At 40.1% G+C, this 12547-nt stretch overlaps 1 protein-coding gene and 1 long non-coding RNA gene across 7 annotated transcripts in view; one reads left to right on the forward strand and one right to left on the reverse strand.

The window, feature by feature from the left end:
- Nucleotides 1–12547, forward strand: part of LOC118170999 — a 25457-nt gene continuing 12910 nt past the window's right edge. For 2 of the 3 annotated variants that reach the window (XR_004752985.1, XR_004752984.1), the window contains exons 1-2: nt 1–943; nt 3538–3672. This is a non-coding gene — a long non-coding RNA (uncharacterized LOC118170999). The remainder of the gene's footprint in view (nt 944–3537; nt 3673–12547) is intronic. The other variant, XR_004752986.1, reaches the window with a different exon arrangement.
- Nucleotides 5388–12547, reverse strand: part of DNAI3 (dynein axonemal intermediate chain 3) — a 25296-nt gene continuing 18136 nt past the window's right edge. For 3 of the 4 annotated variants that reach the window (XM_035333690.1, XM_035333693.1, XM_035333691.1), the window contains exons 15-23: nt 11911–12058; nt 11053–11140; nt 9840–9970; nt 8990–9053; nt 8430–8560; nt 7555–7759; nt 6990–7081; nt 5938–6060; nt 5388–5531 (exon numbers count right to left, since the gene is read on the reverse strand). In XM_035333690.1, the coding sequence (XP_035189581.1) occupies nt 5472–5531; nt 5938–6060; nt 6990–7081; nt 7555–7759; nt 8430–8560; nt 8990–9053; nt 9840–9970; nt 11053–11140; nt 11911–12058 (1042 nt within the window). In that variant the 3' untranslated portion in view covers nt 5388–5471. The remainder of the gene's footprint in view (nt 5532–5937; nt 6061–6989; nt 7082–7554; nt 7760–8429; nt 8561–8989; nt 9054–9839; nt 9971–11052; nt 11141–11910; nt 12059–12547) is intronic. The other variant, XM_035333692.1, reaches the window with a different exon arrangement.

A 12547-nucleotide genomic window follows, 5' to 3' on the forward strand; every position in this document is an offset into this window, starting at 1 on the left:
TCTTAGATACAATTAAACTTATATAGTTACTTATATAATCTTATATAAGTGAAGTTGCATCCTTTTTAGGATTGTTGCAGATTCTTAAGGAAGAAGATTGGTGTGGGAATTACCCTAATCTAGAAATACCTAGTGAGGAAGTTAAAATAATGTGTATTTCTACCAAGATAGTCATGAGCATTGTTTATACAAAAGGACAGCCTTGGGCTGTTGGACTTTGCAGGGCAGAGCTCCTACTGAACCCTGTGACCATGGCCAGAAACTTTTCATAGAGTACTAATGGTTCTTGTTCACTCTTTGGTGTAACTTGGTTTGACACCAACGAGCAGCTTCTGTTCTGCAGGGGTTCCTACCGTGACTGGAAGAGGTTAAATGCAGTGGGCAGAGCCTGCAGCTGAGTTCAGAGCTGATGTCCTTGGGGAGCGTGGACTTCCTTCAGGTGCAAGCTCTCAGGTGAAGAGAATGAACTCAGGTGCTCTCACAGAAACAAGATTTGCACCAAAATCTCAGAGACAAATTGTTACACGCAGGTAGTGTTTTTTCTGGTGTGTTTGGGTCTGGCCAATGATGTACGTATGCTGGCCTGGGTGGCAGTCAAGAATCTTAGTTTGTAAGATTTGGATGAGATAGTAAGTTTGTAAGGTGTCCCCAGGGAAAAGAGGAAATGAGTCTGTAGGTCTGCGCAACTCTTCGTTGCCACATGTTAAGGATCTAATACACCTAACACAGGTTCATAAATACCCTAGGGTAATCCATGGTATTTTAATCCTTGCTGTTTGTTTAAACAGGATTGTCCAATTGCTGCTTGCCAGTTAGGGAAGACTTCACATCTGTGACTGGAGAAGGCTGTGAGGCTGTAACAGGAGAAGGACTTGCTGGGCTTAACTTCTCTTTTACTATTTCCCTCCAACCACAGTTACTGGCTGCTTCTGGGGAGTTGTTGGTAAGCTAGATGGACCTCGGTGACTGCATGTGGTCGTCAGTACTTGTTGTAATGCTCAGAAATTGGTTTATAATTGATTATCTGGTTTAGCCTCTCTGTTAGGTCTCTAACATGCTGATTTCCGTGGCGCTGTGCTGGGCTGCAGCAGCCCTGGCCCTGTGGTGTAGCCAAGTCTCGTGTGCCTGTGCTGTTAACGAACAGCTGGGCTGTGTGGCTGCTCCGGCTGGCACCGAATTGCTTCTCCACCCTTTTCCAGCTTTGCGAACTGGCTTCTTACAGGCATGGGCAAGGGATGGGTACAGGTTGTGTAGGATGCAGAGAGGGTGGCAGTGTGGCCTGGGGTTGGCTTAAGCTGTTGGGGACCTATGTTTGCAGAGAGAAATTTCAGGTCTCCAATCTGTTTTTCCCAGATGCATAATGTATATGGGGTTTTTATTAATGCACAGGCAAGAAATGTAGCTGCAGTTATTCAGGCATGTTCTAAAAATAAAGGGAAACATCCCCAGCAGAAGTAGGTATTCAGGGATTTTACAGAATAAATCTATAAATCTGATAAGCCAGAGACGCATCTGCTATTTCTGCTGCCAGATCTTAACCCCTTCACCTTCTTCCCAGTCTCAAGGTATAGGATTTTCTTAACAGTGAAACTGTCTTTTGAAATAAGAAGTCTTTACCTAGATCCATGGAGCTAGGAACAGTTGAAAGGTGTATGGGCCATCTTCCTCTTAATTGAAACTAGAATGTACTGGTTTTACTTCATTGTGCAGAATGACATTTTAAAAAGTTTTCACTGTTTTGACTTTTTCAGAGCCATGCAAGAAACCCTGTATATTGATTGTCACAACAACAGCATTGGCTAGGCAGAATTTGTCTGTGTAACAGCCTGCCACAAGATAATGCAAAGCAAACCCTACAGGTATTTTTATCCTTTTATCCTCTCTAATGTAATCCTGGATGTTCAAAGATCATGATGGGATGTTTAATCTCATGTCTCTGGCATTATTTGCTAGCATAGATTAGGAGGAAAATGCCTCTCTGGGAAGCTGTTCCATTTCCTGCTCCATTTCCATTGGGGGGTTGATCTGCTATCTCCTTTTCGCTGCCTCCTTTATCTCATTGTTAGGAAAACTCAGCTGAAATCTGGCTGTCTTCCAACTTGCAAAACAAGGCTTTATTTTGCAGTGTTCTTTTAACGTTTGCTGGGTTTTGCACTGAAGTCTGGTTGGCCACGGTATTGCTTCAGGTTGTCCACAGGCAGTGCAGTTAGTGCTGGGAGCAAGTGGGGGGGGGCGGTCTCGGGTGCTTTTAGGATAACTGCAAGACTCTTAACATTCAGGAGTACCTGATAATCAAAACTCTAAAGGGGGCAGCTGTGCCAGGTTAATGTTGTGGTGCTGTTTAACCAAGTACCTCTTTTTGCACCATTTATTTTTTTTAACCTAAAATGTGTGAAGAGCAGTGAGCTGGCTGTTCCTGCCCAGCTCCCACAGAGGCTAATTGGGATTGCACTCTCAGTTGGTGTGAGCAGGTTTGGGATAGCTCTTGCCTGGAAACATGGGAAAATAAATGCATTTACAGCAGCCTCTCCTGAAATCCAGGAGGGCTGGGTGCAACGTGCTGGCCCTGGCTGGTCTGTGCTGATAACAGGGCAGTGGAGGGGGCAGCTCAGGTGACAGGGAAGGCAGGTTTTGCTCTTCTTGCACCGGGGGGAACTGGGACACGCTGAGGCTGCTGTCTGTAAGTGGCAGTTACTGAGCTGTGAAGGAGTGCAGACAACTGGGGCTTTCCAGGCAAGTCAAGGCCATACGGCTGACTTTAATGTATATGCAGTTGGCAGCCCTGTTAATCAAAAACCTGTGAAAGATGATCTGTGGAGGTGTTCTAGAGAAATCCTGGCCTGATAACCAAGAGCAGAGCTTTGTGATTAGTCAGCTGTGGGATATTTACATGTCCGTATGAATCAGATTGTTAGTTAAATATTGGTTTAGCAGGGGAAATGTGTTCTCTTCCTGTTTGAACTCCAACTGCAAACACTGTTGCAGGTGGTAGGGACAGGCTTGTTGAATTTTCTTTGGTTTTAATTTACAGGTAGTTTAATATGAGGGGCAAGATATATTATTATAATATTTAAATGTCAAATTAACAAAAGTATTTTTCAAACCAAATCCGATCCGTTGGCTCCCAATCTATCTTAAATCTGGCTGAATTTCAAAGTGATAAAAGCATTGTGAGAGAGAGAGATCCTGGCCCTAGGAAATTGAAGGGGGATGTTTTTAACACTACCTAAAACCAATCTGCAGTGTTTATATTGGGACACAGGAGGCTCACAGTGTTCCTGTTCTGTGACTGGCCATGTTTTGCTCTGATGAAGCACAGTGTTGGATCTGGTGATTGCTTGTCAGCTGCAGTTCCTCTCTGCAAATCCCCCATGTGTCAGTTTTCTTTTGTGCTTTGGTTTCTGCTGTGTCCATATGGATGTTTGTTTGACAGGAGTCTTTGACCCTCTAACAGTTGGGTGAGTCACGGAAAGAGTGAATTCGCCCGTATAGAGTTTAATCTGTTCTCCTCTGATGGATTTAATTTTCACTTGACAGGCTGTACTCAGTTACGTGCTGTCTGACCTAGCTATTGGATACCAAGCAGAAACCAGAGCACGGCATATGGAAAGAGTCATCTCTGTGGATGGTGGACGAACATCAATATTAACGAGCTGTTACTCATTTACACTGGTAAGTAACAAAACTGCTCTGTAACACGGTTCAGTCTTCCTCAAGAATAATTCTTTTGACAGAAGTACAAGCACACAACAGCTGCAGCGTGCTTAGTAAAAACTGTTCTAAACAGTACTGATCCTGTCCCAGAACAATGTATTTTATACTTTTAGTTTTCTGGTTTTGAAGTATTACCCATGCTTAAATAGCATTCATTTTCTAATCTGATGATAGCGAGTAAAGTGGTTCAGGCTGCAGAGTTTGTCATGCTTATGACATCACGTTCAGATCACAGAATCACAGAATGGCTGAGGTTGGCAGGGACCTCTGAAGATCAGCTAGTCCACCCCCCTGCCGAGCAGCATCACCTAGAGCACGTTGTGCAGGATGGCATCCAGGCGGGTTTTGAGTATCTCAGAGAAAGAGACTCTACAGCCTCTCTGGGCAATCACGCTCACAGTAAAGAAGTGCCCTCTCATATTCAGCTGGAACTTCCTGTGCTTCAGTTTGTGCTTTTGGTTCAGCAGCCCCCCATTATTATTATTATTTTTTTTTTAGTAATTTACATAGTCCTTTGTGAAGTGTATCAGTGTTTGGATTTGCAAATGGCACAGGGAGCTCACCTTTAGTTTAAATATAGTAAGTAATAAATAGAACACTTCACAGCATGGTGAATATTTGTTGTGGCTGCATTTAAGGGAAGAGAAAGGTGGTGGTGGTTGAGGGAGCAGGTTCTGATTTTGATTATTCCACGCACAAGGTGAAGTATTGTGATGCCTTCTGAGTGTTCTGGCCATCTTGAGACAGATCCTCTTGCAGCAGTGATGGCCAGCTCTCCTTCCTGCTGTAGTCCAGGTGAATGTATGTGGTATCTGAGGAAACAATTGCTTATGGAAGTTGCAGTGGGTAAAGCTAGCTAACAATGAAATCACCTTTTTGTGGAAAAAACAATACTTTGGTTCCTATGCTTCATGAACTGCAATGGCTCGTTGATTTATAAGAGCAATTTAGGATCTGTTTTTGACAGACAGGGTGAGATTGGAGCCGTTTCGTGAGGAATTGTCCCTTCCTTCTTGTGTGTTACTGTGATTGATCTGGTCATCTGAGGTACCCATGAGGTACTCCTGCCTTCAGCAGCAACTTGGGGATGCAGGGCTGCATGAGACTCAGGATGGTGTTTCTTCAATCCAGTCTGTCCTGTCACTGTATCTCCAGAGCAGGCGATGTCCTGGATAGCTCAGAAAACTACTGCTTGTCTGTAATTTTTCAAGGGGAGTACTTTGGGGATGAGGGAGATCCTTGGTGGAGGAGTGTAGCAGAATTTGGATGGCCTGTGTGTATAACGACTGGAACAGAATCAATTCCCTTCTGAGGGGGGCGAGTGGATGTGGATTGCAGGGGTGAATACTGGCACGTTGATTTGATCAGTTAACTTGTTTCAGATTTCTATAGTTTATAGAGTATTGATGGGCACAGAACTTAAAAAAAAAAAAACAAAAAAAAAACTACTACTTAAACAGGTAGAATATTTATAATAACTGTGTTAATGAAGACAGTGGAGGAATTGTGCCCAGCGCAGTTGTTCTCTAACCACTTTGTGAGTAAACTAGATACAGTTAATGAAACAATAACCTCCAAGTGCGAGATGCTTTATTTCTGAACCTGAAGATGTTCTACTGAAACAAAGAGACCCTGAAATAAAAAGCTCAGTTTTTCACATTGATAATGGGCATTAAGCATCTGATGAGTAAGGTATTTCTGGTTCCTTTACTAGTCCTAAATCCATTAGTACCTGCTTCTCCAACTCCAGAAACATCTCATAATCTGCATTTTCTTGCTCCTCCATCTCTTTTAGTTTTCTGTTTAGTAGCCGCGCTCTGAAGGAAGAACAGAAACAAGGCAATAATTCACTGTTAAGCTTTGAAACACAAAAGCAAACACTCCATTGCCTTCCAGTGGATAGTATTAAGTGCAATCACAAATGAGTGGACAGAGCTATGTTAACTGAATTGTTGTTTTCTTGGTTTGTTAGCTGGTACTATTAAACCATCTACCAAAGAATGCATAGGCAAAATCCTTATGTGAAGAAAGAAATCAATGAAGCAAAACCATCTATTCTAATCTTAACCATGGCAAATAAGAAATGAAGAGCCGATAAGTCATTTTGAATATATGCATCCTGATTTTTGAAAATACTATGGAAAAATCAACCTAGCAAACATAGTTGCATTTTAAAGATCTAAGGAAACAAAGGAAGTTTGCTTAATTCCAAATATAACATACTGTTTTCTCCATCTGTGTTTCCAGCTCCTTTTCTGTTCTTTCTTTGGCTTGAAACTCTTGGTATTTTTCGTAATTCTTCAGGTATTTGACTTCTCTCTCAAAATAAGCAAGTATGTTGGCCTGCTATTGACACAATGACAAGCAAGTCTTGTTACAAACCTAAAGACTTGGAATTATTGCTGATGATCTGCATGGTATTAACAAACTGTCTATTTTAGGAATATAGATCTCTATTCATCCACATGATTTGCTGCAAAATAATGCAAAGATATGGATAGAAAACAGCTAATTTTGGTTACAAATATGTATAGCGTTAACTGATTTTTATTACACGGAATTAACTTTATTTACACTGAATTTTATTACACAGAATTAATAATCCTGTGGCCTAAGTTGTGTAGATCCAAAACACTCATAATTTGGCCAGAAGCAACGCTTTTCCTCAGTTATAGCATGTAGACCACTCCTACTTTACTTTGGAAAGGTTTTACTAAAATTTGGTGGCTCACCTGGTCTTACATTGCAGCATACTGTAGCTCTGCACACAGCAAACCTTTTGTGAGCTGTTCATGAACTACTTCAACGTATACATGGAAGATTTAGAACTGGGATAAGATGAGGTGAAAGTTTTGTATATAAAAATAACAGACTAGGTAGCAGGTAAGACTGGTAGACTAGGTAATACGAAGACCCTAGCTTGCTCTTGGGCTGGGAAGAATAAAGAAAGAGAAACTCAGTATATTTGCATTACTATGCACCACATAACGTTATTTTAATGTATGAAAACAGGTGTCATTTTATGCACGAAGCACTCTTCACTGTGCATTCATGCAGGTTCGAGCAGTGGAATTCTGCCAGCTGTCACCTGGGTTTCCTTTAGGTGCCTCCTATGGGAGCTCTGCAGTCAGCTTTGCTATGAGTGATCTTTGGAGAATATGGCCTACTATCTCAAATTAATCACGACATGTTTGAAGGCAAGATTTTTCAGCTAGTCCCTGTTTTAGAATTTTCACGATAAGTTGTCACAGAGATAAATAGAAAACATTACCAACCTCATTGCTGGAAGACTGGCTTAATATCGGACAGATTTCTAAAACATGCAGTACTCCGGAATCATCAGAAACTGCGAGAAACTGCTGCTTTGCTGAAAGATATTTATCAAAAACATAATCTAAATTCCAGCAGTAATACATACCTCTACCTAACCATGAAATGTCTGTTTTTTTAATACGAGAACTGATATCTCTTAATATGGATAGTGCAAAGAGCTACAAAGACTTGTTTTGTGGTCTTTTTGGTTTATTGTTCACTGAGGCAAAAACACAGTTTTATTGCTCTTATTTTCTTAAGAAATGAAATTCCCTTTAAAGCTTATACTTTTTCAAATTCTTTTTTTTTTTTTCTTAATCAAAATTTTTACTTGCTATATGCCTTCCTAATACACTTATATGCTTAGAATGTGATGTATGCACTTCTGTATACAGTGCAGCATTCAACTAGTGGAAGTATGCAGTTATCTGCTATATAGGATGTAGCAAGATTAGTGTGCTTTGGAGTAACAGGCCATTTTGTATACATAAAGCAAAGCACAATAAAGTGTGATCAACACCAACATACGTGAGGCAATCCAGGGGCTGATGCAAGTGATCATTGATTCGGAGATATTCTGGAAATGAGATGGCTCATGAGTTTTCTTCAGTAAGTCCCAGATATCTATATTTCCATCATCTTTGCCAATGAAGAAAACTCCTGGTCTTGTTAAGGACCAGTTTCCTGTAGTGTATCTTCGTGCCGTGCAGCTTGACTCCAGAATAGGTCCATCCTTAATTTTTTCAAAACAAAGACAACAATCAAGCAATACTGTCCATTCACTACCTTAAATTTCCTATCATTTGAGAACATTCATAATTTAAATTATCCTATTACAAAATAATACAGATGGCAAAATCTGTATCGCCTGTGATTAGGAGAAATATGGGGGATTAAAAAAAGCTGGAATCTCACTTTGTCTATTAAAGTAATTTGTCTATCTGCTGTTAAAATCTGTGATCTTGAGATTTTGCCAAGTGCAGCTAACCTGGATCCCCTACACAACAAAAACAAACAAAAAAAGCCCATGTTTTTATGATGCTTCCAGCTGATGAAAAGACTGCATCCTAAATAAGAGCTCTTTAGACTTCTTTCGCACACCTTGCCTTTATTCTTTGATTTTCTAGCAGCAGAAATAATTTGTGAAGAAGCTATGGCTTTTACGAAGTTGGTATTAAAGAAGGTCACCCCATTCTTTCTGTAAATGTCAAGATTACAAAGCTATTTCTAAAACAGCTTTTCTGGTGTGAAGAAAAGGGAAAGTTTTTCTTATACCCAATTTATGTCTAAGCTATCAAGCTTTGTGATATACAAACAGTTCTGAAAATGGTCTGTGAGGCTATTATTATAGTTATCTTTTGTACCTCTATCAAGTATGTTACAGATGTTTTAAAGTAACTTACTGTAACACCTTCTTTCCAAATGGCAAAATTCCAGCCTCCAACACTTAGAACGATGTCTTTAAAAAAGGGAGATACCTGGATGGTGTTCACAGCTTCATCATGGATGATGTATTTATGAGAGGGCTTCTTACCTAGCAGAATGAAGACAGTTGCTTATAAACTAGTGCTTTCCATGATCGTCTTCACGATGGGAGTTAGGTGGGGGGAAATGGAGATGAAGGATCCAGCACAGGCCTTAAAGATAGTAGCCTTGTTTCTTTTGCTTACATGATATAGGAATTGGAATTGCTGTAAATCTAGTTACTGTGAAGTATGACTTCCCTGATTTGTGCCAACAGGAACATAGCAATACACCAGAGTTTTCGCTATTCTGTCATGACAGCTAAACTGCATGCAGTCTTGAGCATGTCCTGCTGAATGAACCCTGGTGTCATCAGTGAGACCAACTTACTAGAACAGAAGAATGAGCAAGAACCTTAAGAAGACAGAGTGTAGGGGCAAAGATTTTAAAGTTAGGAGTATATTAAGGTTTAAACAGGTGCTGAGAAACTTGAACTTACTAGCTGGTTTTCCTGAGTCACTATCGCTCTTTGTTTTCCAGTCAGAATAGATAATTTCTCCATCCTGTAATGCCAGAAAAATGAAGTAAATACTAACTTCAGAGCTTGATGATGTAGAGCAAAGTGGTTTGTTTTTAAGCTGTGACTTAATTATAGCCATTATTAAATATGTTCTTGGTAAATTAAAACAAAAGTTTGTAGCCAATGACTGAAAAAAACCACCAAACTTTAGGATCATTTTTCAGTTTTGTACTGCCAAAACAGCTTTACTTATCAAGATATATGTAGGCAGTCCTTCCTGCAGAACTGGGCACCCAAGTATCTGGGGAAACTGGTGGAAGGATGAAGGGAAGGTAAAAGATGAATGTTTGTTTCCACATGAACTTAAAAGTGGGGATAGATTTTGGAATTTTAGGTATGTAGGGTAGGTAGAGAGCTATGAGTAGCTGGGACTTCCTAGAATAAAATTAAGTTGTGGGGGAAATTGTAGTATGGTTTCTACCAGACATTTGAGGAAACACTGAAAAAATATTACTAATCTGGGTTTTGGAATAAGGAAGTACTGTTTGGTTTCTGATGTCAGGTAGCTAAATTCAATGCACTTTGGAAGTGCCTTCCAACTCTGCCCTTGAAGTAAGGGTTCACAGTCTAGCAAATACAGGCTTTTATTTTTGTATTAATCATGTCCCTAAATGCATTAAAGTGAGAGTAAAGTATGACATTTCCAGAAAGATCTTTAGTTAACACCTGAAGAAAACATGTAGGTGCGTACATTTGTGGAAGCCCTGAAAAACTAAATAACAGAGATCTTTTATTAACATTTTCTTAGTAACTTAGTACTTTCACTTACTTTAGTTCCAACAAAAAAGTTGCTGGAGATACTCTCTAGCGCTTTCAGAGGTTTGTTTGAAGGAACACTCATCTTTGCATATGGGTTCTCTTTGGCAAGTGCTTGTGGTTTGTTCAGAGATTGTGCCTTATCTGGGAAACAATATAGATAGATTTATTTATTATACCGGAAAAGTTACCAGATCAAACAATTCCTTTGTCTTATAAAGGTAGTTTATAGATAAGGGGAGTTACAGGAGCAGAGAGAAAGAATGAGTGCCAAGTAAAGCAGCAATCCTGCAGGCTAGCTGCTTCCCTGGAAAATCTTTCCCTCATACTGGGGCTGCAGCTGATGGGAATGCTAGAATAGCTCAGTTCTCTCTGTCAGAGCAGGACTTGTGGTCTAATCCTGCCATGCCAGTACTTTTGGTGTGACCCTTTCTGCAGTGACAATTTCCAGCAGTAGGTTAGAGACACATTGGGCAGGAGCAGATTGTCTCTGGGTTCCTTTGCACAGGGAAACAGGAGGTCTGTACTTCCTGTAGTTAGACAAGTATTTAGGGTACCACCATTCCATTCTTCATCATCAGTGTTAAACAGCATCAGCTTCTCTGACTTCCCTGCATGTTCCTTTGTCAGCTCCTGCTTGCAGCAGCTATCTCTGACTGGTGCCAGCTGCCTCTCGTGCTCTGTGGGTAGCAGCACGCACTGAGCACTGAACCTCCAGGAAGGTTTGTTAAAACCTCTGGCATGGTTTGCAGTCTCTGTCTCAGCTGGGCAGCCTCTCATGCTGTGTGTCAGCGTGCCAGCTTTACAGAGGGAGCAGGAGTGTGTCCTTACTGCAAAGTAGCACAGTGAGAACTGATCTACTACAGAATGGGAAGTGCTAGGATACCTCTATCCCAATGCATACAATATATGCTGTTACTCCAGGAATTTGTTTTCTAAAGATACTTTTCTGCATGGACTGAAAAGGACATACTATTTCAAGAGTTAAGAGACTGGGAGACTTCCATGGGCTATTGAGCAAAATGCAGCAGCTACTGTGGATACAGAACTGCTCTTATGTATTTTCACATTCAATATATGTATATTCCACTTGAATACCAGTATATTTAAGAAACCTTTTTCTCCAGATGCTGTAGAACATTTTGTTGCTTAGCTTTCTTTATATACATACTGAAATACAAGCTTATTAAAAACATTTTTTTTCCAATAAGGTGTAATAATATTACCTAAAATTATGTAATTATGATGCTGTTCCAGTAGACAAATTTTGATAGGACTGTATTCCATTCTGGTATCACTCTTGCACAGGTTTATCTGTTCAGGAAAAAAAACATTTGATAATTTGTTTTGTCACATGTTTTGTACCTACAAGACTAAATTACTTTCTGCTGTAATGAAAGAGGTCTTTTCTGACTGTGGTGTGTTTGTAATACTGCACAAACAGCATTTGTTGCCTCACTTGCAAGTGCATACAACTGCAAATTTGCAGTTTCTCTTGTGTTAGCTTTTCCTTATAAGACTTTTGCTATATTTCTAAGAAACAAACAAGAAATGGTTCTAGTGGGCCTGCTTTTTCAGTGACTGTACTAGCTGCAGCAATTCTGAGCAGAACAGGTCATCAGTTTTTTTTTTTCTTTCTTTTTTTTTTTTTTAACATTATTATTTTCAACCTTCATTTGTTTACTTTCTCACACAAACTGCTATGACCATTTTCATCAGACTTTGACTGTTGGGTTGCCAGTAATTAAGGTCCTGTTGATCATGACACGTTTCACAGTTTGTGACCCCCTGAGATAGACAGCATAGTGGTTGAAAGGACTGACAGCAACATGCACTGTTACTACAACTGCTTTTCCAGTTCTTAAGGCATCGTCATGCTGCTTCTTGTGTGCTAACTTTGCAGAACACATTTTATTGAAGTTTCAGAGCAACTTTGAAGCATTTCATCATTAGAAGGAAATCCACAGGAACCTTGTAACGTGGAAAAATGAAAGGGTTAGGAAGCGAAAGAATACATTCCTCTGGAGTTCTGGCCATGTCTACAGTTTGGTTTGGTCCTACTGTTCTGTATTAGTGGACAGTACCTTTATGAGAGGTTTCCAGCTGAGAGCTAGGTGCTTAAAGGTATCTGGAACTCCTGGGGGCATATCAGAAGTGTTCTTTTCTTTTGCTTTCTCAAATGAATGCTTGCCAGGAAGTTTGGTGACTCGAATATCCCAAAACAATATTAAGCTGCAAAATGACTGTATAGTATTATTTTCTGTTTCTGTTTTAAAGTCAGGGGTAATTTTCAATGCAGTTTAAAAATGTTTTTTTACCCTTTCATCTTCAAACTTAGCGAGAGAGACCCTGAAATGCAGGCAAATGCTAAATACTTAAGCCATCATTTATGAAAGAAGCAATTATATTCATTTATTCAACATTTTATCAGTTGTAACTCTACCAAGGCAGCCAAATGGCATTCATACAGTTTGCTTATGAAAAGTTACTGGGTGAAGTTAATGGCATTACCTGGGTGAAATTCCCTTATCTGTTGACCAGTGTGATTACTTGGGCTCTCCACAGTTAGCTAAAAGAGTGGTTAGGGAGCTGAAATCCACTCCTGGACCAGATCATGAGGCTGTTACACAACTGTGATGGGCCCAGTTTGCTGTAAGAGCAGGCACATGCTAATATAGCCTAAAAATACAGATATCATCTTAGCTGATAGAAGTCAATATT

The sequence above is a fragment of the Oxyura jamaicensis genome, chromosome 8 (genome assembly GCF_011077185.1).
Source record: "Oxyura jamaicensis isolate SHBP4307 breed ruddy duck chromosome 8, BPBGC_Ojam_1.0, whole genome shotgun sequence".
Classification (NCBI taxonomy): Eukaryota; Metazoa; Chordata; class Aves; order Anseriformes; family Anatidae; genus Oxyura; species Oxyura jamaicensis.